The 23959-nt window shown below is 43.2% G+C and overlaps 1 protein-coding gene across 1 annotated transcript; it reads left to right on the forward strand.

Moving 5' to 3' along the window:
* The first annotated feature begins 13883 nt into the window (after nucleotides 1–13883).
* On the forward strand, nucleotides 13884–17204 carry LOC149224724 (uncharacterized). The gene has a single exon (XM_089388265.1). It carries the CDS (start codon nucleotides 13884–13886, stop codon nucleotides 17202–17204), a length of 3321 nt encoding a protein of 1106 aa, XP_089244391.1.
* The last annotated feature ends 6755 nt before the right edge of the window (nucleotides 17205–23959 follow it).

Here is a 23959-nt window from a genome sequence, read left to right on the forward strand (position 1 = left end):
TGTCTGGATCTACGATTCAAACTACAGTTCAGATGCATGTAGGACAACCTGGTTTAAGTACGGTTGTCACTAGTCAACCACAATTCACTTATCAACCGTACCAGGGACAGTACCAATACGGGCCTGCTATCCAACAGCCGGTTTGCCAGTATCAACCGTATCCTGGGTACACTTATCAACAACCTCAGCAACCCCAGTAGGGTCCGGTTAATCCTGGTTTTCCAGGAGGATATAATATCCCGAATGCGATTCCTATTCCAAGTTATCCTGGATATCCTCCTCCTGGGACTGGTCTTGTGACCCAGAGTTTTAGGGATCCTAATCGGCAGTTACCGTTTATTGCAACTTTGGATTTACCAGACTTGTTGCGCCTAACGAACGATCCAATAAATTATCTTCCATTCTGGCCGCCAATGCCAAATAAGTTGCCCAGTGATATACCCAAGTTCGAAGGTAAGTCTGGAGAGGATCCGTCCAATCATGTCATGAATTACCACCTCTAGTGTGCTTCAAATTCCATCTCGGATGATTCGATCCGTTTACGTCTTTTCCAGCGTACGCTCATTGGTCTCGCGGCCAAGTGGTACATTGAGTTACCACGGGCCTCTTTTTACAATTTTCGTCAGTTAGCTACCTCGTTCCTAACTCATTTTCAGTTGCCAGTCATATATGATAATGGCAAGGAGCTACTAACTTCACTAAAACAGTCGACGTCCACTTATATTTCCGATCATATCCATGAATGGAGACGTCGACGACGATTAGTGAAAGTTTTTATCCCAGACCAAATCTTAGCTGAATGGTTTGTTAAATCATTATTACGGAAGATTACTGAAGACGTAGCTAAGGCCGGAGTAGTTACTGAAGAGAAAGTAATTGCTCAAGCGCAGTACCTTGACTTAGTTTACACTCAGTTAGGTACGTTACATGAAAAGATCCCAGATCTTCCAAAGTCAAATCAAATCGCTGCTGCTCCTTCGGGATCTCATGCTGCTGATGGCATGATTGGTTCGGTAAATACTAAAAGCAAGAAGAAATCTTCAAAGAATTCTTCGCCCATTATAACCTTACCAGATTCCCCGACAGGAGAGTCTTCTCCTGAAATTTCTGCCGATATTCACACTATAGAGTCAACTACGGCTAAATCAAAAAACGGTGGGAAGAAGAAGGGTAAGAAGAAGGGTAAAGCAGACAAGACTCCAAAGGAGAAAACAGAAAAGTCGGAAACCAATGACGAAAAGCACAAACCTCGATATTCTTGTCTTATTTGTGAAGAGGATCATTTTACAAGAGATTGCCCCCATCGGGCCGAGGTTGTGAAAATCGTCAAAGGTTCCTCAACTCCTGTTGTTTTGAAAGATCCATTTCCAAAGTAGGAGAGTAAGATGATAGGTTCTTCCTCGAGTGCCACTGAAGAACCCATATTGATGATGTCTCATGTAAGGATTGCGACTCGATCACACGATTATGGTAGTAAAAGTCCTGTTGATGGATTGAAAGAAGCAGAATCTTCTCATTCAAATCCATCAACCTCAGCTCCCAGTTCTGATCCACTACAGATCGAGAAACCTAACCCTGACTTAGTAATAAAACCACCCGCCAAGGGTGTACTTCGAAGGTCTGCTTTCAATCCACATGCGAGAGCGGCTCAGAATTACAACATTGTTGAGGATTTAGCTGTTTCACCCTCAGCAATGTCGGCTTTAGAAGTGCTGCAATCATGCCCAGCACAACGAAAATTACTTTTGTCGGCTATAGGAGCTGTTGATGTTCAAGACCCGAACCTGATAATCTTTGATCTAGAAAATAGTACACCGCGTCTCCCTCATCAGATGGCTTTCCAGATTCCAGTGATAGTCAAAAACAGGCCTATTCATCGGACTGTAATTGACGAGGGAGCTTCCACGTGTATTATGTCGATTCAGTGTTGGAGATCGCTTGGTTCTCCTTCGCTGAACCAATCCCCGACAATTCTTAAGGCCTTTGATGGCCGTGGGTTCCATCCGTTTGGCATTTTACAGGATTTGCCTATAGGGGTTGAAGGAAAAACCGTTAGTCTGGATGTGGAGGTGGTTGATGCCCCTCTAGACTACAACCTTCTCTTGGGTCGAAGTTGGTCTTACGCTATGACAGCGGTTGTTTCATCGGTCTTCAGAGTAATAAAGTTTCCACACAATGGCAAGATCGTAACCATAGACCAGCTGGCTTATTTTTCATCCGACCCAGCCTCTTCAGAGAGTATCCAGCATGTCGGTAAAACGACTATCCCTTATAAGGATGTTGGCGTTGGATTAGTTAAAGATTCTGGTTTACTGGGAACTTTTCCTTTTCCTCCAATCAACGCAGACCCTTCATTCGCATTTATTCATATGATTACGTCAGATACTATTATTTACGATGATCCTTGGATTGTCCCAACTGAATCTGAGATAGACTCATTCGGTGATGCAATGCCTTTGAGTCCATATGAAATTGCCTATGAAGCCGTGCAGTCTTTTTCCGACCCAAGTTCAACCCAAAGTGACCAAATGAATGTGGTCCGTGAGGAATCCCTTTTCGCGTCAACCTCGAAGTTAATAACGTTTCCCGAAGTTGTGTCATCTGGTGAACAACTTTGTGAAGTCCTGTGTGTAGACGATTTACCATGGGAAGATCTCCATCATAGATCTTCGTTTTTACCTGAGGATGATCGTTTTGAAAACGATTTCTCATCAATATTTACAGCTGAATATGTCAAAGACGCTCAGAGTCTAATGAAACATCCTGATTCAGAGCTGAATTTGGGAAACGTTTCTCGCACTATTCCCATTGACATTTCAGTGAAGCCCGGAATTGTTGAACACATTCATATAGATGCCTCGTGTTCAGATGACGAAATTCAAACATACAAGGCCCTATTTCAAGAATTCTGCGACGTGTTTGCCTGGTCCTATGAGGAAATGCCAGGAATTGATCCCTCCATTGTTTTTCATGAGATCAAGACTTACCCGGACGCTAAACCCGTTCGGCAACGTCTGCGTCAGATACACCCTCGGAAAGCGGCTGCAATTAAAGCAGAAGTTGAGAAGCTGTTGAAAGCAGGTTTCATTTATCCGATCCCGTTAACGGATTGGGTATCGAATATTGTTCCGGTTAATAAAAAGCAGGGAACAATAAGAATATGTATTGACTATAGGGATATCAACCGTGCTTGTCCCAAGGACAACTATCCAATGCCTTATATCGATCAAATAATTGATGATTGTGCCGGCAGTGAAATATTTTCCTTTATGGACGGTTTTTCCGGTTACAACCAAATCAATATTCTACCTGCCGATCAACAAAAAACGGCTTTCATTTGTCCATGGGGGACATTTGCTTATTGCAAATTACCTTTTGGGCTTAAGAATGTTGGAGCCACTTTTCAAAGGGCGATGTCTTATGCATTTCATGACATCAAGCACATTGTGCAACCGTATCTCGATGATTTGCCCGCTCACTCCTTACATCGAGCTGATCACCTTGTCCATTTACGACCAATTTTTATGAGGTGTAGGCATTAGCGTATACGGTTGAACCCACACAAATGTGTCTTCTGCATAGAAGTGGGACGATTGCTGGGATTTGTAGTTTCAAAAGCCAGCATTCGCGTCGATCCCTCGAAGGTCGAAGCTATCATCAAATTTCCTCCTCCTTCGAGTCTGCGCCAACTCCAAAGTTTGCAAGGGAAAGCAAACTTTTTACGCTGATTCATTCCTAACTACGCCGAGATTACCAAGGGTTTTACCCGGTTGTTGAAACAAAATGCTCAGTTCTCTTGGGATGAGATAGCTCAGAAATCTTTTGATGCGCTAAAGCACGCGTTGACCCATGCACCGTTGCTACATCCTCCCAACTACAACCAGGATTACTTTTTGTACCTTGCCGCCGCTCATTCCACCATTGGCATGGTCTTAGTATAGGAAGATGAATTCGAAACGGAACATGTGATATATTATCTTAGTAGGACATTAAATCCCACTGAGCTAAAATATTCGGATGTGGAAAAATTGGCCCTGGCAGCTGTTCAGGCTGTCCAATGTTTTCGTCATTACATTCTTCTCCGTAAAACTACAGTAATTTCGGATTGCAACCCTATGATTTACATTTTGACTAAACAATTGCTAGGGGGCAAGTACTCTAAATGGATTGTTATCTTGCAAGAGTTCAACTTGGAGTTTGAAAAATCTAAGTCTAAGAAATCTTTAGTTTTTGCAAAGTTGATGTGTGACTTCCCGCGTGCTGACACGGAAACTGTGGCAGAGGAACCCATTGCGGACGAATCTTTGTTTCTCATCAGCACTTTAGATCCATGGTATGGGGATATAATTGTCTATCTCCAAACCCAATCCTTTCGGCCCGAAGCTTCAAAGTCGGAACGTCGGAAAATTCGATTCCAGTCCCAACAGTACAAAATTATTGGAGATACTCTTTATCGTCGTGGGGCAGATTTGGTTTTTCGCCGTTGCTTAACTCATGAAGAGGCAGAAAGGGTTATGAATGACTGTCATTCTGGAGCGTGTGGCGGTCATATGTCTGGGTATGCCACAGCTCAGAAGGTGTTGCGTGCTGCCTACTTCTGGCCGTCCATGTTTAAAGATTGTATCATTGCGGTCTGAAAATGCCACAACTGTCAAGTGTTTGATCGCAAGATGCGCGCACCACCTACTCCTCTCCACCCTATAATTGTCGTTGGTCCTTTTGCTAAATGGGGTATCGATTTTATTAAATGTAACCCTCACTCGGCCGGGGGGCATGCGTATATCATCCTTGCGGTTGATTATTTTACTAAGTGGGCCGAGGCGATGCCTACATTCGAGGCAGACGGCAAGACACCTGCAATTTTCGTTTTCAATCATATTATTGCTAGGTTTGGGGTCCCACAAGCGATAATCACTGACCATGGGCGCCATTTTCAAAACATTATGATGACAGAACTTACAGGCCAGCTTGGTTTGCGTCACGATAGTTCAACTCCTTATTATCCACAAGCCAATGGCCTGGTTGAGTCTATCAACAAAGTTTTAGTTATCATGATCCAACGAATCATTGGTATTCATCGATTGAATTGGCACAACATGTTATTTTCAGCGCTTTGGACGTACCGAACCTCAGTGAAAACATCAACAGGGTTCACTCCTTTCCAACTAGTTTATGGTTTGGAAGCAGTGTTGCCCATTGAATGCGAAATCCCATCACTTCAAATGGCTATCGAATTACTTCCAGCTACTTCCGAAGAGGAGAAGCGTCTATTATACTTAGCTAAATTAGATGAGACTCGACGTGACGCTGCATTGGCAATCGAGACTCACGCAAAAAGGATGAAAGCTCAGTATGATCGCAACGTGACCCCTCGTAATTTTTCGGAAGGAGACCTAGTGCTATTATATGATCAAGCTAACGATAAATTAGGTGCTGGAAAATTCGTTCCTATGTGGCATGGGCCCTACATTTTCAAGCGAAAGCTAGCAAAAGGGGCCTATGAGCTGGTAGATTTTGATGGGGACTCTTTGGGTAAGCCCAGAAATGGATTTTACCTAAAGAGGTATTATGCTTAAATGATGGGTATGGAGATTTAGTTAGGTTATTTTTTCTTTCTAGTTGGTGTGTTTGTTAGTATAGACAGTGTGCTTAGCTTAGAGAGTGTGTTTTTAGTCGTTATTCTGCCTTATCTTGGTTTTACTCTTGATATTGCAGATGTCGACGCCTCTCCAAACGTACATTGGATTCGCTGATGGTGCTTTTCGTAGTACACGGAATATCTCTTCCGCAGCTTGGGTTATCTATTCGCCCTCTGACGAGTTAGTTTCTATGCATGGGGTGAGCCTCGGTCAAACAACAAACAACATTGCAGAATACAGTGCAGTGATTGAGTTATTATCTGAATCTATTTCATTTGGGATTTGGAGTTTGATAGTGAGGTTAGATTCTGAACTCGTTGTATTACAGCTTAATAGAGTATATGCCATTAGAAATCCAGTGTTGTTAAGGTTATTTTTGAGAGTGCGCCTCTTGGAACGTGAATTTGATTACATTGAATATCAGCATATTCCAAGGTCATTAAATACATTAGCAGATGCAATTGCTTCTCGAATGTTAGACAGACATTTGCGATAATCATAAATGTAAATTTAAAAACATTTCATCATACATGTTTAACAAGATAAGCCGGTAATAATGATATATATATAGATAGGAGTGTGTCAAAAATATACATCGACTTCGATCATAGGTTGAAAAACACCTTATGATCGGCAAAAATGATAAGTACAAAAAACCAAAAATGTCACGTGTGTCTACAAAAAGTGACTAGCCAATCACTGGTGGTGCTCTCTATACGAGACCACTGCCCGTGCTACCCTACACAGGAACCTCCTGAAAGGTCCTGGGACTGCGACCACATAGCGCTGAAGTTGGATAGGAATATCGTCTATAGTCGTCTCTGGTATGTCCGCCGTGAGACGCTCTAGGTCCTGTTCCAACTCGGCTAAGGTCTCTGTGGCCGCATCCTGTGGGGCCGGTGCTGGTGCAACTGGTACTCTTCTCTCGAATGGCCGGAGATTGGCCAGACGCTGTGGACCTACATCTGCATTTTGAAAATTGTCACTGTCAGTTTTGAGACGATATTAAAAACAAACAAAAAAGTAAATAATTTAAAAACTTGTGAAAAATGAAGTACCTCTGTCGTCCCATTGTTCTCCCTATGCAAGAACCATGTCCGGATCACCGCGAAAATCTACTCCGGCATAAGGAAAATCCTGGATCGCAAAGACCTGGTCCTCCAACCAGTGAAAGTAACCCGCAGGAAATCGAACAACTCCCGCTCCCTCATCAGGATGTCGGGCCATCACCGCAACCCATCGCATCAACTTTGGCTCCCGAGGAGGCCCAACTGCAACAGTGAGATGCTGTGGGATCAGCATCGGAACCCTCTCTAGGGAAAAGCTCACAACTAGAGGCCCATACCCAAAGGTCTTTAATTGCCCGTTCTTTGCCCTAGTCAGTTGGCCCTTCATATTGGCCAACATAACGTCACACCAATTGAAAATGGTGCCTCGGTAGCAATCTATCGCCATCCGCATTTGGGACCCGGTGGCAATATGCAAAGCGGCCGCGCCGCAGAGTCTGGAAACTGTAAAGGCAATTACCATAAGTTCAGGCAGGGATATGTATTTGATTTCTATCCCTTTCTCCTGGTGTTGATTGTTGCACCACTCTAGCCGGAGACTAGCAAGGGATTGGCCACCCGGCCTAGTCCCGGACAGAGTCAGTTGCTCGCCCCTATTAGGCAAACCAGTGAGAAAATATATGTCTGAGGGCTCTATCTCGAGCTGGTGCCCTCCGATGTAGAAGCATTGATCCTGAACGTTCCACCTTTCAACTAGCCATTCTAAGAATCGCACCTGGGCCCTCATGCCAGGTATGGCCCAATATTTGTAGATATCGCATGCCTTCAAAGCATCAATGGAAGGTTGATGATCTATTGTGGCCAAATCGACATCTTCGTGTTCTCTTTCGCGCCAATAAAGCATGGTGGGCAATCTACACACCAGAAAACATTCATTAGAATTCATTAAATCAAAAATTAATGGTTTACTTTTGAGATTTGGGGTTTTAAATTCACTTTGCGCGGAGTACGCACCCCGCGTTCAGAAAACAGAGCGTGGGTATGCAGCTGTTCTGAAGGTAGGCTGCGTACTCCTGCCATTTTCCCATTAACGAAAATGTCGGGGTACGCAGGTCGCCCATGGGGCACCTGCGTACCCCGAAAAGTGGATCCTAAAACCCCAAAGCCCCCAAAAAATCAAACTAGGGCTTAAAATGAAATTCTAAACGAATAAAAACAAAGAGGAGGATGTTGTGAAATACCTGAAAGAGACGGCACTCGATTCCGACGGTCGGATTCTCCGCAAAGTCCACGGGAAGTTTCTTGCCAAAAGCCCTTTTCTCTCCCTCAACAGTAAAATGGTAAAAATGACATGGTAAAAAGTCTTTTTATAGGTTTTTTGGATAAATGAATGCTAAGTTTGTTTATTTTTCACCATGGAAGGATATTTCTCAATGCATTTTTGCTTATCTTAAACAGGTATGAGTAATGTGTCATTTTTGTGCAGGACAAAAGGACTTTCAGGGAAAATTATCATTTTTCACGAACCAAAACATCAGAGTCATCTTTTAAGCCCTTTTCTGACTCCTAAAACATGAAAAGATTGCCGAGCGTTTCTTTTACACTCGTTAAAACGGAATTAAAAGACGGTCCCCTTATAGCTCTTTTCTAACCGTAAAAAAAGAAAAGATTGCCAGGTTTTTGTCGTTTCAAACTTGACACTGGAAATAAAACGACGTGTCCTTGATCGCTTTTTACTTTTCAGGTCAGAGGCACTAATCATAAAAGTACTCCTTGGTCACAAGACGAAGCGGTTCTCTCAAGTATTATTTTATACTTTTTCGGGCTTGGGAGACACAACTTTACGAAAAATTTCAACCTGGAGTCTTCTTAAGTTTTTTCAGACTCTCTAAAAATGAAAAATGCCAAGTTTCTCCTATACTGGACTCGTTAAAATTTCACAGTAAAGGACCTGTTCGATTACAAACAGGAACGGACCACTCCTTCTTAGGGTTCGAATCAAAACTAAGTTGGACTCATCTGAAGGATGAGCTTATAATCAAGCATATGTTATCCTCCTCAAGCTTGTAAAAAATAAAGAGGTACTTGCCAGAAATGGTGGGGGAAAAGAGAGAAAAATGAGCCCATTTGTTATCCTTTTTCTCAGAAGAAGCCTTATTACCACTCTTGAACATGACACTTTCATTCACCTGGGTTGGGAAATCCTTTGCCTCATAGTTGATCAAACCACATTGAAAGTCTTTAGCCGGGTATTAACTTTGGGTCAAATGTCACCAAGCCATCTGTCGTGTCGTTATGTGTTCAAGAGTTCTCCGCAATAAACATTCATCTGCAAAATACTCGTCATCCATTTTGACCATCCCTAAGTCAGTCCTTACAGCTACATTTCTTCAACTTGATCTATGATTTCGTGTTGTGGGTTTGCCTGCAATGGGTCGCTTTCTATCGACATCAGCACGTTATCTAGAAAGATGACCTAGGAATCGTCAGTACCTTGAAGTCTGCATGCATCAATGGTAGGTTTCTCGCCTTTGATGACAGTTCACATCATTGACTTTCGATCAAAGGATTCCGTGAAATGTTCGACATCAACTCATTCATTCACATCTCATGGATTGTACTGGGTACTTTGAGAACCATTGACATCACTGGTGGTTTCTCTCACGCTTGTTAACAGTTTACATCATTGACTGGTAATCAAGTGGTTTCTACCATGTTTGACATCAACTCATTTATTCACATGGATAGAATCGTACCTGTTCGGGAAGTAGAAATGAAGACCCTGGATCTAGTTTCCACCATCCAGGCTGTGAGGAGTTTTGTATTCATTATACAGTAGACTAATTATAAACAGATGGTTGCATCCATACTGTGTCTACAAGAGTCTATGATTATGATGTACTGCAGAATAATTCCTGTATCAGAGCAGTAGATAGTCAATTAGTTAAATTTTTCAATCTGAGTATGGGAATGCCTACCTCAGTGATGATATGTTCATATATATGTATTTTGTGTTGAATACTTGCAGGTTCCGACTGGGCTCTCCACAAGATAATCCTTGAAATGATAAAGTACTTCACCCTTCCTAGATGATATGAAACCCTAATCTACTACAGGCTTCGCACTTTAGGGGGCAATATGTTACACTAAAATTTGTCACCATGACTATTTGCAGTTAGTATGGCTCCATCAACTGTCATACTATCCTCCTTAGCAAGCCTCATACCTCTGTTCTCCATGTCAAACTCCAAGAAAGAGAGAAAGTCATTAAAAATCTATATATCTCTGGGTACGCAGTTTCTCTTAACCTTACCTGCGTGTACGCACCCCAAGTTCACAATACCTGCGTACTTGTACGCTCTGTCTGTAAAGGGGAGGGTGCGTACTCCTGTAAAGGTCAAAAGGCGCAAGTTTCACTCCCAAAAAGTTACTTGTGGTCATTTCTAGAGCATTCTAGAAGCTTGTTTGACGTGTATGAAGCGCCTCCAGATGGTTCATGTATCCCTACCAAAGAGGAACTTATCCCATCAAGAGGGGAGCTATCCCATCCAAAGAGGGGCTTATCCCATTGATGGTGGACCTGAATAACTTCCTCTAGAGCACTATAAATACAGGCATTGGGCCAAAGGGAGAAAAGGTTGAAAGCTGAACATTCCTAAGGGTAGATGCTGCTGGAATTAGGACTCCCTTGTAAAGCTTGAGAGGAGATATTCCCATCCTTTCCTAGCCTTATTTAAGAGTGGGTGAGCTGATCAAAGTAAAGGAAAACTCTTGCTGGACCCTAGGAGGGACTTGCACAACACCAAGGCTCAGGTTGTAATGGTTCCTTTTGTTTCCTCTTAATACAAATGAACTCATTTTTCTCAACAGATTGTTATTCATGATTTGTTTCATATACTCCTTGGTCTGTATGATGGATATGTATTGTTTTATGAGTTTATCAGGTGCTATTTAATCTTTTGACTTGTTAGTGAATGCAGGTTTCGAAGAGAAGGAGGAGCTCATCCGGATCGGCGAGGCTGGACTACTACAAAGCATTGGACTAAAGGTATGTTAAGATCCCCTGATTACTTGTGTTTTCAATGCATGTTTAGAGAAAGGTAGTGTTTATTTGTCTTGTTTGTCACTAGAAAGCTTTTGCTTCTAGGGAGGTCGGTTGTGTCCGCACTATCGACTCTTTCCGCATGAAATTGTCACTAAGGGGGGATAGGCTCTAGTGCCTCCTTCCTTCTCCTATTGTGTCATATTTGTAAATCCTTCAATCCTATCCCAAGTTGTTCTTAAGGGGGGATGTTAGGATATTCCGACACATAGGAAATAGTTAAGTACAACTTGGTCTAGTATAGAGTTAGGTAAAGTGTGTTTCTTTACTATGTACATTTTGTAACTTACAATCCGACAGTCACGATATGTAGTGATCCGACGGTTCATTCTCTCCTTGGTATTACTGACACTTGATCCGTGGCTTAACACCTGATTGGTCCATGATCTCTATTTAAAGAGCATGGAGGGTCATTTGTAGGGTAATCCGTCTATGAGAGAAGCATATGTAAATTTTCATTCTTTTATTAATAAATTGCCTGAAGTGGCCACGTTGGCTTAGGCCGTGGACTGTTTCCCTCTTTGAGGGTTCTAACCACGTCAAAATACTGGTGTATTGATCTGTGATCTGTTTGTGAGCGGTGTCCTTTGGTGTTCTATCTGAGGAACTTACCCTGTAAATTCCTACAACATTATTGTAGATCGCATATTTTACTTTTATTCCCAGGTATAGTTATAGTTAGATAGTGTTTAAAACTAGGATATATGCATGTGATTAATAGTTTAGATTAGATTACGGTGCACGGAGAGGCTCTTGGCTGGAGGCGATTTTCAAAAAACTCCTCCCGCGCTTGCCTGGTTCTGCTCTCCAGGCTCTGCCTGGCAGGGCTGCCGCCAGCCCTTTGCCCTTCTCTCTCCCGCGTGCATTGCTTTCACCCTCGGGCCTCCTGCCCGGTCCTGCGCTGGGGCCCATACCTCTGCTCTCGTCCCTTTTGCACTGGCTTCTCAGTCTTGAATGGCTGGGAACCCCCCCCCCCTCCAGATCCAGAGAACCACGAAGAACTGTTCGCTTCGTTGATCCCTGACAATGCTTCTTCAAGAACTCGTCCCTCAGTCTCTAAGTTTGTTAAGAAACTGGATGAAATCCCCGAGGTTTCTCTCCCTCCATCCCTGCCAAGGAAATCAGCAATCACCCTCGCTGAAAGAGGTCTCGTAGGACAGTTCACTGGTCTTTGGCCTTCTCCAAGATCAGTTCAAAAATGGGTGGAACGCAACTGGAACGCAATGACTCAAGGGAAAATAGCCATCAGATTTTGTGGAAGGGGCTATTACACATTTCTTTTTGAAACAAAAGAGGACAGGAATCTCATATTCAGAAACGGCCCTTACTTTATGGATTCAAGAGGCCTCTATCTGAACAGATGGACACCAGACTTCGATCCGGAAATGGACATCCCAAATGCAGTTCCGGTCTGGGTCCACCTCCCACATTTGCCGCTCCATTGCTGGGGGGATGAATCAGTAAAGGCAATAGGGAATGCAGTCGGCAAATACATCGACAGATCTGAGCCAAGGGAGAACATGCATGCATGCGCCAGGATTTGCGTAGAAGTAGATCTCGGGAAAGGCCTGCCGGAAGCTATCAAGATCAAGGTCGATCAATGGACGCACATCCAACAGTTGGACTATGAGCAACTACCCTTCAAATGCAAGGTATGTCACGAATATGGACATTTCGCAAATAGATGTAGCAAGTCAAAATTAAATGAACCCATTGAAAATGAAGAATCTCCGGACGGCCCCTGGGAACAAGTAAAAAAGAAAAAACCTTCCCCCTCTCAAGGGCCTAGTTCTAAGCCCTCCCCGGAAACCCTCCCCCCTCCCCCTCCTCCTCCCACTAGCTCAACCCCCTCCTTTCCCTCCACCTCCAACCCCTTTGAATCTCTGGAAGTTGAAGACCCCTCTTCCCTCCCCCTTCCCCCGACGACAATTCATTAGCTGTCATCTCCTCCTCCTCGATCCCTCTGCCCTCTCCTCCACCAACAATAGAGAGAATACTCACCAGAAATAAACTGAAAGAAACCAGCCTTCCCTCAGATCCCCCAAGAAAGGCAGGTAGAAAGTCAAATAAAGAACTCAGAGATGAGGCAACAGCGAAAGAGATGGCTACTGGAGCACAGCAACCAATGGATTCCTATCTAGACAGGCAAAAAGGAAGCGGGGAAAAAACAAAGGAGAGGAGCAGGACTCACCCAAAATCTGGTAAATGATGAATCTGGTCTCTTGGAACTGTAGGGGGATGGGCTCCTCCTCAAAAATAAATGCAGTCCGTGACTTAATAAATCAGGAGCAGCCAGACTTCGTCCTTATCCAGGAGACCAAAATCTCAGACCAAGATTTTCAAAAACAAGTCAAAAGATTCAAAAATTTTGAAGGTTACTCAATAGGTTCAAAAGGTGCCTCAGGAGGCATAGGAACACTCTGGAACAAGAATAAATGGGATCACATCAACCTCCAATCTTGCAATTGGTGGATAAGAACAGAACTCAAAAACAAAGTCTCTCAAGAAGTCTTCAACATATACAACATCTACGCTCCAAACCATTATCGGGATAAAGCAACCTGCTGGGACTCATTATCCTTAGATTTACAGTCCTCTCATGACAGGAGCATAATTCTGGGAGGAGACCTGAATCTAATAAGAAATGTGGATGAAAATCTTGGAGGAAACTTCCATGTGGATCCTTCAAGAGAGGCGTTGGAGGCTATAATCCAGACCTATAATCTCATTGACATACCCCCCTTCAACGGGAAATATACATGGAGTAACAAAAGAACAGGCTGCCACAATATCAAAGAGAGGTTAGATAGATTTCTCGTGCAGGAAAGAATCGCAGCAAACTTCTCTTCTATTAAGAGCAAAATTATTCAAGCTTCGGCCTCTGATCACAAACCTGTGGTGATGAATTTGGAAAAAGGGAGAAACTTGGGGCCTCTCCCCTTCAAATACAACAAAATCTGGGATTTTAAAGAAGATTTTCGTTCCCTCATACAAAAACAGTGGGCCAAGGAAGTATTGGGATCGCCTCATTACATCTGGGAAACCAAATTAAAATCCCTAAGAGCAGTCATCAAATAGTGGGCTAAGGAAAACGCAGCAACGGAGAAGAGGAAAAAAGCGGATCTTTATACGCAGATGGAGCAGTGGAATAAAGAAAAGGAGAACAGCCAATTCACAAATGAAGATATAATCCATGAAAATGAAATGTACAGGGAGCTATATAGACAAAATAGAGCTGAGGAAGAGGAACAAAGGCAGAAATCGAGGTGCCTGTGGTTGAGGGCTGGAGACAAAAATACCTCTTTCTTCCATAACAACATAAAGCTCAGGCGCGCCGGAAATCAGATAGATAAAATAGAGGCAGAAGGGAAAGAGATCAGTGTCCAAGAAGAAATTAAAGAGGCAGCTTACAATCATTTTAAGTCTCTTCTTACAGCAGTCCCTCAGCAGTCGGACAGCTCTGACTTTCTCAGCGCTGTAGAGAGTAAAATCTCAGACTCTCAAAATAGAGATCTGGACCAGGATGTCACAGAAGAGGAAATCAGATCGGCAACTTTCAGTATGCAACAGGATAAGGCCCCGGGCCCTGATGGATTCACGGTGGCCTTTTACCGAAATCATTGGGATACAATCAAAAAAGACTTTGTGCGGATGGTTAAAAATGTCTTTAAAAATCACAAGATGGGAGAAAACACCAAATCCTCACACCTTGCTCTCATCCCTAAGGACGTTAACCCTCGTTCCTTTGACCGCTTCCGGCCAATCTCCCTTTGTAACGTCTCTTACAAGATCGTCACCAAAATTCTTGCCAATAGGCTCAAAAAGCTCCTTCCTCATTTAATCTCAGAGAACCAAGGGGGATTTGTTCCCCACAGGCAAATCACAGATAATGTCATATTGATTCAAGAGGCAATCCACAGCAGCATCAGCAGGAAGGAACGAGGCATGATAATCAAACTCGACATGGCAAACGCATTTGATAGAGTTGACCACAACTTCCTAACAGCAGTCCTCAAAAAATTCGGGATCTCAGAAAATTTTACAAGCATCATCACTGGATGCATCTCCAATCCCTGGACTGCTCCCCTGATTAATGGCCGTCCAAGCAGGTACTTTAGAAGCACCAGGGGATTGAGGCAAGGCTGCCCTCTCTCTCCCTTCTTATACATCATTATGGCGGAAACTTTGAGCATTCACTTAGAAAATCTCCGCAAGCAAAAAGAGATCACTGGAATTGGTATAGAAAGAGGGACTAAAGAAATTAACCATTCGCTCTTTGCGGATGATACTCTTCTCATTGGGGGAGCCTCAAGTCTAATGGCAAAAAGATTCAAGAAAGTCTTGGACGCCTTCCTAGCAGCCTCAGGAGGGATGCTGAATAATAAAAAATGCAAGATTTATACCTGGAATGTCTCTGACCAAATCAGGCAAAGAATCTCCTTGATACTGGACATCCCAGTGCAAAGGAATTGGAGTTACTTCTCTTATCTAGGTCTGCCTTTAGCCAAAGAAACAGTCAAGGCTGAGATTTGGGCCAAACATATAGAAAAGATGAGAGGTCTCCTTCAAAGTTGGGGAGTTTCTTGGCTAAATCTGGCTGGTAGAACGACCCTTATAAAGGCTATCCTCTCTGCCCTCCCCATCTACCAGTATGCGGTCACCTTGGCTCCCGCCAGTATACATAAGCACATGGAACTATTAATGAGAAGCTTCCTCTGGCAGGGGGGAAAGCAAGAGTCTAAAAAATTCAGCCTTGTCAAATGGGATCAAGTTATTCTTCCCTATGAAAAGGGTGGACTAGCCATTAAAATCCCGAGCCTCTCCAACCGTGCTATGGGCTTTAAACTGATTTGGAGAATCCTCATCGGCAAAGGCTCTTGGTGGGTGGAGGTTTTGAAAAGGAAATATCTTAATGGACCAAACTCTAATCTCCTTTCCGAAACAATAGCTGAAAGATCTTGCACCCCTGTTTGGAAGCTCATTAAAAAAGTCCTCCCACAATTCAGAGAGAACATTTCCAAAGTGCCTGGAAACGGCAAGGAGGTCAATATTTGGACTGATAGAATCATGGGCGCCAAACCAAGAAACCTCCTCCAAAACCTCAGGCCTCTGCAAATTTGGATGGAAGCTAAAAATTTAATCTCCTTGTATGATATTTCAATATGGGACCAAAACATCTGGCAGGGCTGGAAGGACCTTCAAATTCCCAATGAACTCAGAGATCTATGGTCCAATCTCAAGGTCTCTCTCATAGGCGCCGCTCCCACCAACATAGGGGCTGAAGATAGGTACATCTGGGAGCCAAGCGGAGGAAAATTCACTGTCAAAGAGGGCTACAAATTTCTCCAGGCATCCACTTCAACAGCCAAATGGAACCTCTATACAACTGTTTGGAAATCAGAGTGCATACCAAAGGTCAAACATTTCAATTGGACTCTCCTCAAAGGAAAGGTTCTCACAGCTGAAAACCTAAGGAAAAGAGGGATCTTGGGGCCCTCAATATGTTGCTTCTGCCGCGCTGAGGAGGAGAGTAGTCATCATCTTTTCTTCCACTGTCCTCTCGCCCAAAGCTGCTGGACCCAGATTGTCAGACCAATGGAAATTGAAGAGACTTTTGATCAGCTATCTTCTCTCCAAAAAAACTGGGCAAAATGTTACCCTTTTCCTAAGAAAGGTAAAAACAACATCATCCGTTTGTGGAAATGCATCCCAGCTACTCTTAGTTGGCAAATCTGGCTAGCTAGGAATAACTGTATTTTCAATAACAAGAAGCCCAACCCTGCCCGTATACTGGCAAAAACTACAGCGCTCATATCTGAAACAATAAGTGCAAACTTGGTCGCTCCCCCAGATCAATCAAGCTGGCACAAAGAAGAGATGGAATGGTACAACAAATTCTGCATCAACTACAGCAACAACCATCTAGCTCACCCCAAAGCATGCACGAGAAGAATCCACTGGAAGCTCAGAGGCACAAAGGAAGAAGTAAGTCAATGGATTTTAGACCAGAATCACCCCACTTTGCATTTCGATGGTGCCTCTAAAAATAACCCGGGGGAAGCTGGAGCAGGGGGCATTATAAAGGACAGTCAAGGAAAAATTCTTGTAAGCTATGAATGGGGATTGGGCCAAATGTCCAATAATATGGCAGAAGCGTACAGCCTTTACTTAGGCACCATCATCCTGAATCAGCTGAGAATTAGGAATCCAGTCATACTGGGAGACTCGGCCATCGTTATTGCAGCTATGGTGTCGGGGACAGAATTTAAAAAAGAGGCCCTTAATAATGTAAAGCTCAGGATTGCGGACAACATCAGAGAAATGGGGGACACGACCTTCAAACATGTCCTAAGAGACAACAATACAGAAGCGGATCACTATGCCACTAAGGCATCCAACAGACAGATCGGTCAAGTCAGGGAAAATGAATCCATATATGAAAAACCGATCCCGTAGTTGGCTTAGCTGCCTTTCAAACCCTTTGACTAGTCATATCAGTATATTCCCGATCTCATGTCTCATCATTCTCCATACTTCCTCTTGTGCTCTCTGGCCAAATTCAGTCAAGTCGCACGCAGTCTGTCATGTCTTGGACTCCGATCCTCCCTTCTCCATGTTTGCCACTCAATCATTTTGGACCGATCACAGGATCTCGATCTCCCAGTTTTCTCGTGACTCTCTCACGCAGAATTTAGGTAGGAGTCTTTTCAAAATCTCCATAGACTGCTACAAAGATTTTAAGTCTGATCCCAAGCCCGGCCAGATCATCGAGTTTACGTCGTCCTCTCTGCTAGCTCAACTCACCTCTCCGCTTTATATATCCATGAACCTCTCTCTCTACGAGCACATCAGAAACTCGCTCTTATACTCGCAGGAGAATAAAGGTCCTGTATTTGGTAATCAGCTCAAGAAGTTCTGCAGCAAGCGAGGCCGCCAACAGTTCAACACAGTCGTGAGACCGCCTACTAAAGCTTCCAGGGGTTTCTTCAGCAATCTCCAAGCTTGGTCGTTCGTCATCTGCCCGGTTGTTCTTCATCTGCACGATCGTTTGGTAAATCTCAGAGCTTGGTCTTTCTTCTTATGCGTGGTTCCTTCTCTGGTCTGTTCCCTCTTCTTAGCATTCTCCCCATTTTCTTCCGGTCTCCCTCTCCTTCTTTACTACCCCAGTCCCTTATCCCTGTCCCTGCATTGCATCCCCTTCCCCAATAGCTCCCCTGATATGGCTGAGATTCTGGAAAACAGAGAGCAAGCTGAGAATCCGGAAAACAGAGAGCAACCCGAGAATCCTCTGGACAGAGTGATTGCAAACAGCAGCTGCACGTTATGTAAAGCACATTGCTTTATGATAGCAAGGTTCATCAAACATTTCAATGAGCTCAAAGAGGACTTTCAAGAAGATAGCAGATCAAAGAGAAAGAAGTTGGAAAAACAAAAAGCAGAGATAGAAAGCCTAAAGGAAAAATGTAACCACATGGAGGAAGCAATCGCTCATATCAAATCTATCACTCAGAGTATGCAAGCTGAGACCACAACTAGAGCTAGTCTTAAGAAAGAACCTCAGATTGATGACTCTGTCAATCAGCTTTAGCAATCTGCCTAATGAATTGTAAATTTTGTCTTCTCACAGGTCTGTTTGTAAGGCTATACAGTCGTTTTCTTTTTCAATCTGTTCTTCTCAAGTTTTCCTATAAGAAGTCAGGGTCTGTGAACCCTTTTTGGACTTCTCCTTATCTATTTCTCCTTACATATGTAACAGGACTTGGCTCCTAGCAGTTTTTATAATATATAAGTACCCGATCATGTTAAAAAAAAAAATAGTTTAGATTAGATTACACTTAGCTAAATCATTCCCCCGTTACATCATATATCACCCCATCAACACTACCAAAATTTCGTTTTGGGAAACCGGTCCCATTATCCCCAGTCAGAGCCACTACATCAAACGGAAAATGAGTTGCCAACCAAGGTCTAGACTGGGTGGTTTTCCCCCATGTTGTAGCAACAATTTTTGAGGCTTCAACATTTTGGTGCTAGAAGGAGGGCCTAACTATGAGTGGAAAGTAAATTCAAACCAACATGTACTTCTAAGAGTAAAACTCCCTCACCCTCACCTCCAACTTCTCGATCGCATTCCAAATCTCTAAATCCTAAGCAAGAAGTTGTAAACACACCCTTAGAACCCACTATTGGAATTCCACAGAAACCAGATCATTCTTCTTCTATAGAAACCCCTAAAGTCCAATCTCGGATTCATAAGTTACAGGGGATTTTGATATCTCAAAAATAATCTGAGTTATCCCAAGATAGCGTTACTTCTCAGTTTCCCTCATCTCAATGGTTAACTATAGCACAGAGTGAAAATTTTGGGATTCCCCCATTCAAATTCCCTTTGCCACGCCATAAGAAAGCTAAGAAGAGACCATCTAAATCTCATAGTGAGGTTCTCTCATCAACACCTCAATCATCTTCATTCAGTCCATCCATTTCATCACAATATCAATCACCCACCTCACAATTCCTGATCGTGATTTACACAGATACTGGAACTCAACCCTCCTCTACCCAATCAAATTCAACCACAGGAATATCTTCTTCTATGCAAACACCAACAATGGCTCAAAATCCTCCAAGGCCATGGAAAAATCCAGGAGCTGTAAGAATGGCAGGACCTTTACATCCATTTCAAGCTCATCCTGAAAAATGGCTACCAAAGTTCAATCCTGATAATGGCCTACTAGCTGAGGAACACATCAACAATTTTATGTTGTCTATTAATCTAAATGCAGTATTAGAAGAAGGTGCAATTGTAAGATTATTTCCTTATAATTTACAAGGATCAATACGATCATGGTACTTCTCATTACCATCAAGTTCTATAAATAGTTGGGATGCCTTTCAAGAGTAGTTCCTAATGAAATTTGGAGATGACAGATCCACGGCTACCCTAATCAATGATCTCTTCAATTTGAAAGTCGAACCTAAGGAACTGATTAAAGAATTCAATTCTCGCTTTAATAAATTATTGAATAAAATACCAGTGACATCCAAGCCCAGCGATGAAGTCCAAAATGAGTGGTACATTTTTTCTCTCCCTTCGAACACAATTATTTTCGTCGACAGGGCTGCCAAACCAACTTTGGCAGAAAACATGAAAGAAACAATAGCTATAGAAAAATGAATTCTAGCCTTAAATAAGAAAAATGCTTTAGAAGAATGAAAATCCAAGAAAGTGACTTTTAGGGATGAATCCAAGAAAAAAGCACCTAAATATCCTTTTGATCTTGAAGGTTTACAAAAAGTCCTCAAAACCATGTCTAATGAAATGGTTGATATCAAGAACTCAGGAGGGCTCACATGATCCATTTACAGACCATCCATCTACCCCACGAACTGGGAAAAAAAAGATGAAGTGTGTGAAGGCTACCTCAAAGGACATCACAATCCATTTTGGGGAGAGTACTGCTATTGGGAGGCTACATACATGGCTAGCACTGTGTTGGTTGGACATGTTCAAGGCCGAGCATACTCAGCAGATAGGCTCACCTTATGGGTCCGTGAGATTTGGGGAAGTGTGTTTAAAGAACTGCCTAAGGTGTAAGTATTTCCCAGGGGTTGGTTTTCTCTTCATTTTTCAAAATAAAATTACACAGATCTGATCCTCGCCAGATACTGGCATATTGAGATGGCCCCTATACTCCTCAAGAGATGGATTCCCCTTTTCGACCCGGAGAGGGAGCAAATTGGGGCGGGACCTATACGGGTTCACTTGCCAGGGCTTCCACTATAGTATTGGTGTGAGGAGGTTTTCTTTAGAATTGGAAATGCCCTTGGCACTTACCTAGACCATGACAGAACCTTCGTGCAATCGAAGAACCGAACCCTAGCTTGTATCCTGGTCCATTTGGACACTCGCGAAGGTTTGGAAGAGAAAATCACTCTTCAATGGGGGAAATATACTGGGGTACAGATCTTGGACTATGAAGGAGTCCCCTTCCGATGTAGAAGATGTCACAGAGTAGGGCACATCTTTAAGGAATTCCCACTTATCAAAAAACCAGAGGATCCTCCGAGGGCACCTACCACTTCTACAGGGACTGATGCATCGGCTCTGAATCACTCTCTTAGTTCAGATCCGCATCCACTGGTCACCAACATCACCTCGAGGATGGTGGAAGAAGTACATAGAATGACATCACCCCCCCACAAGAGCTCGTGTAGCAGTTGAGGCCGAAAAATTATCAAGTATTTCTCTGACCTCTTGCCCTTCCTCTTTTGCTTATTGCTCATCTCTTGTATCATCCACCATTAACACATCTGTGGCTCACTGCACACTGGCTCCATCATTACCATCCATCGCCACCACCGTGCCATATTTTCCCTCATTATCATCCAATTCCACCTCCCCTTCATCTAACGGGAGGTCATCATCTCACAATTACAACCTTCGCTCCCATTCTCACACTGATGGTCACCCAACCCATATATCTGCTTTGGGACTTACCCAACCTAGTTCGGTCATCCTTGCGTCTCGTGGGAGAAAATCAAATCTATCCATAGCCATCAAACGGGCTGGGGCAAAGGTCGTCTCTGGTAGACAATCCACTTTGGAAGGGGTTCTTAGAGAACTGAATACCCCGGGTAGGGTTCCCCCATGAAGTGTCTCTCCTTCAATTGTAGAGGCATGGCTAGTGCCTCCAAGAAACTAGCCCTGCGTCGACTATTCGAAGTAGAGCCTTCTGATATCATTATGTTGCAAGAAACCCTAGGTGAGGCCAAATACATCACCAACACATTAATTTCATTAACTCCTGGATGGAAAATTTTGGCCATGGATTCTTTGGGACGATCAGGGGATCTAGCCATTGGTTACAATCCCCGCACCATCAGGGTTTTAACATCCTGGGGAGGCCATGGATTTATTGGTTTAGATCTTTTCTTGGCAGAGATTGGCCTAAACCTGAGGGTTATTAATATATATGGACCCTACCATCAGTGGGAAAATTTCTGGCAACAACTGTTAAATCTATTGATTTTTTCTCCTGATCACATCATTCTTGGGGGAGATCTCAATTTTTCCATGGGATTTGGAGAATCATGGGGGTCACAAGAATAAGTGGACTCTATCACTAGCTATATGACCAACCTTCTGGAACAACACAACTTGGTGGATGTCCCCATGAATAAGCCACTCCCTACTTGGCAAAACAGAAGGGTGGGGGATGCTGCACTTGCCAAGAGATTAGATCGTTTTTTTATCAAGGTCCCCTTTATGAATCAGCTGCACCATTACAAATAGTGGGTGGGCTCTGGGGGGATCTCAGATCACTCTCCCATTTATCTTGAAGTGTTTTTCCCCCATCCAAAACCAAAAGCTCCATGAAAATTTAATCATGTCTGGCTTCAGGATCCTGATTACATAAAAATGGTCTCGAATTGCTGGAATGCCAACCCTATTAATAGACATGAATCGTTGAAAAAGGGTTTCTACCACAACCTGTCCCAGCTCAAGCATCTATCCATCAAATGGGCCAAAGAGAAACATCAAAGGAAGGAGCTATTATTACCCCAAATTGAAGCTGAATTGAGTATATTACTCGATGACCGCAACCTGGGATTTACCTCAGCTGACGACAAAACTCACCTGATCAAGCTAGAAAACCAAAAGGCAAGGATTCTGAAGGAGAGAGAGGAATCTTGGTGCCTTAGGAGTAGAGCTATCTGGTTACAGCCAGGAGATAACGATGATTCTTTCAAAACTATGCTAAAGGTAGAAAAGTTTCAAACACAATATGGAACTTACCCCTACCTGATGGGGGAGTAGCGGACACCTTTAACAAAATATCCCATCTTGGCACCTCTCATTTCATGAATCTCTTCAAAAACCCTCCTAGGTCAAATCTGGCTGATATCATTAATGTTGCAGGACATTTTCCCCGGTTTGTAAATGATGATGAGGTCGATGAGCTAATTGCTCTGGTTACTGCAGGCAAACTGGAAGGAACGCTGAAATGGTTCAAAAAGGACAAAAGTCCTGGTCTGGACGGGTGGACGATATAATTCTATCTTGCATTCTATGAATTCCTAGGGAATGATTTGTTAAAAGTTGTGGAAGAGTGCAGAATATCTGGATCCATTTACAATGCTGTCAATTCGACCTTTATTGCTCTCATCCTGAAATCTGATTCCCCTTCCTCTTTCAATGACTATAGGCCTATCTCTTTATGCAATTGTCTGTATAAAATTATATCTAAGGTCACTGCAAACTGTCTTTGGCCCATTCTTTCTTGCCATATCGCCCCCCAGCAATTTGCCTTTCTCGAACATTGCCAGATCCATGAAGCCATTGGCTTAGCCCAAGAGGCCATCCACTTGATCAGGACTAAACATCTAAAAGTTATCATCTTAAAGATCGACCTGGCAAAAGCTTTTTCTTGAGTTATTTGGCTCTACATCAAGATGCTCCTTATACACCTGGGCTTTCCTTATGATTTCATTACTTGGATTATGGCTTGAATCACCTCCCCTACCTATAGTGTTCTCATCAATGGATCTGCCTCCCACTTCTTTCATGTTGAGCGAGGTCTCAGACAAGGCTTCCCCCTCTCCCCCTTACCTTTTTTTTATTGTTATGGATGGGCTTAGCCATTTACTTACTAAAGCTAAAAGAGATGGCAACCTTCGTGGCCTCAAGATATCTGAATCCTGCTACCTCACTCATCTCTTGTTTGTGGATGATGTTCTCATTTTCTTGGATGGGAGCATCCGAGACACTCTCACTTTCTCCAAAATTCTCTCCCTCTTCTCGTTGGCTATAGGTATGTAGGCTAATCAAGGGAAATCTACCATTACCTTAGCCCTCACTTCCATCCAGGAGTCTGTTGAAGCCCCAAAAATCGGGTCGACAACAAGGGGATACCCGCCCGATCCGGACCTTGGTTGGCAGCTCCTTATCCGTTTGGTATAGCGGGTCCGACTGGGGATAATGGGACCAGTTTCCCAATCTATGGGTGTGTGTGTGTATAATTGGATGTTGCTGATCTAACAGTTCCTATCTAAGCTATTCTAATTCAAACCTTAATCTAATTCTATGCTATCCTGGGATGTAACTCTTTTATTATGCGATCTAAAGAGATTTCAAGTAACAACTGGTGATAAAGATCATTCAGTGATTATAAGAAAGGAAATAAATTAATATGAACTATTTCGCATAA

Source organism: Pinus tabuliformis, chromosome Q (genome assembly GCF_031772625.1).
Source record: "Pinus tabuliformis cultivar Carrire ecotype Pingquan chromosome Q, CPIR1, whole genome shotgun sequence".
In the NCBI taxonomy this organism is placed as follows: Eukaryota; Viridiplantae; Streptophyta; class Pinopsida; order Pinales; family Pinaceae; genus Pinus; species Pinus tabuliformis.